Raw genomic sequence first — 673 nt, forward strand, 5'->3', positions numbered from 1 at the left:
TACTTGCCTTATAACAGCAGCAGCAGCAGCAGCAGCAGATACTCGCCGTGGAGCAGCAGCAGCAGCAGACGCCCTGAGTATTCCAGATTTTACTACAGCTCGGAAGACAGACGCCGGATGCCGCAACGAAGCAGCAGCAGCAGCAGCAGCAGCAGCAGCAGCAGATACACGCTGCGGGTAGCAAGAAATGAAGAGCAGCACAGACGCAACAGAAGGCGCAGCAGCAGCAGCAGCGCACCGCTGCGGCGTTCAAGTGTACGTACACCGCAGAAGACATGGAGGCCCGCAGCTGCAGCAGCAGCACCTGCTGCTGCTGCTGCTGAAAGGTCTTCAAGGGAGGCTTCGCACAGAAGGGAGACAGCAGCAGCAGATGGCGAGAAAAACAGCCGTACCCAGGAAGCAAAAGAAGGGGGAGCAGCAGCAGAGGCTGCTGCTGCTGCTGCTGCGGTCGCTGCTGCGGAGGAAGCAGCAGCAGAAGAAGCAGCAGCTGCTGCAGCAGAAGAGGAAGCAGTTGTTGCAGCAGCAGACGCAGAAGCTGCTGCTGCATGCGGCAGCTTAGCCTTCGAAAGGGCCAGGAGTGTTTCGCTTAGCGCTGCGTCTCCAGCTGTGCACTAGTTACCGCAGCAGCGGCAGCAGCAGCAGCAGCAGCAGCAGCAGCAGCAGCAGGTGCTGC

General features: G+C 60.0%; 1 protein-coding gene across 1 annotated transcript in view; it reads left to right on the forward strand.

The window, feature by feature from the left end:
• Positions 1-615, forward strand: part of ETH_00041060 (uncharacterized protein) — a gene marked incomplete at both ends in the record, with an annotated part of 1,760 nt that extends 1,145 nt beyond the window's left edge. Inside the window, one exon of the mRNA XM_013375308.1 lies at positions 1-615. Coding sequence (XP_013230762.1) covers positions 1-615 — 615 coding nt within the window.
• Between the last annotated feature and the right edge of the window lie 58 nt (positions 616-673).

This window comes from Eimeria tenella, genomic scaffold (assembly GCF_000499545.2).
Source record: "Eimeria tenella Houghton genomic scaffold, Eth_scaff2668, whole genome shotgun sequence".
Taxonomy (NCBI): domain Eukaryota; phylum Apicomplexa; class Conoidasida; order Eucoccidiorida; family Eimeriidae; genus Eimeria; species Eimeria tenella.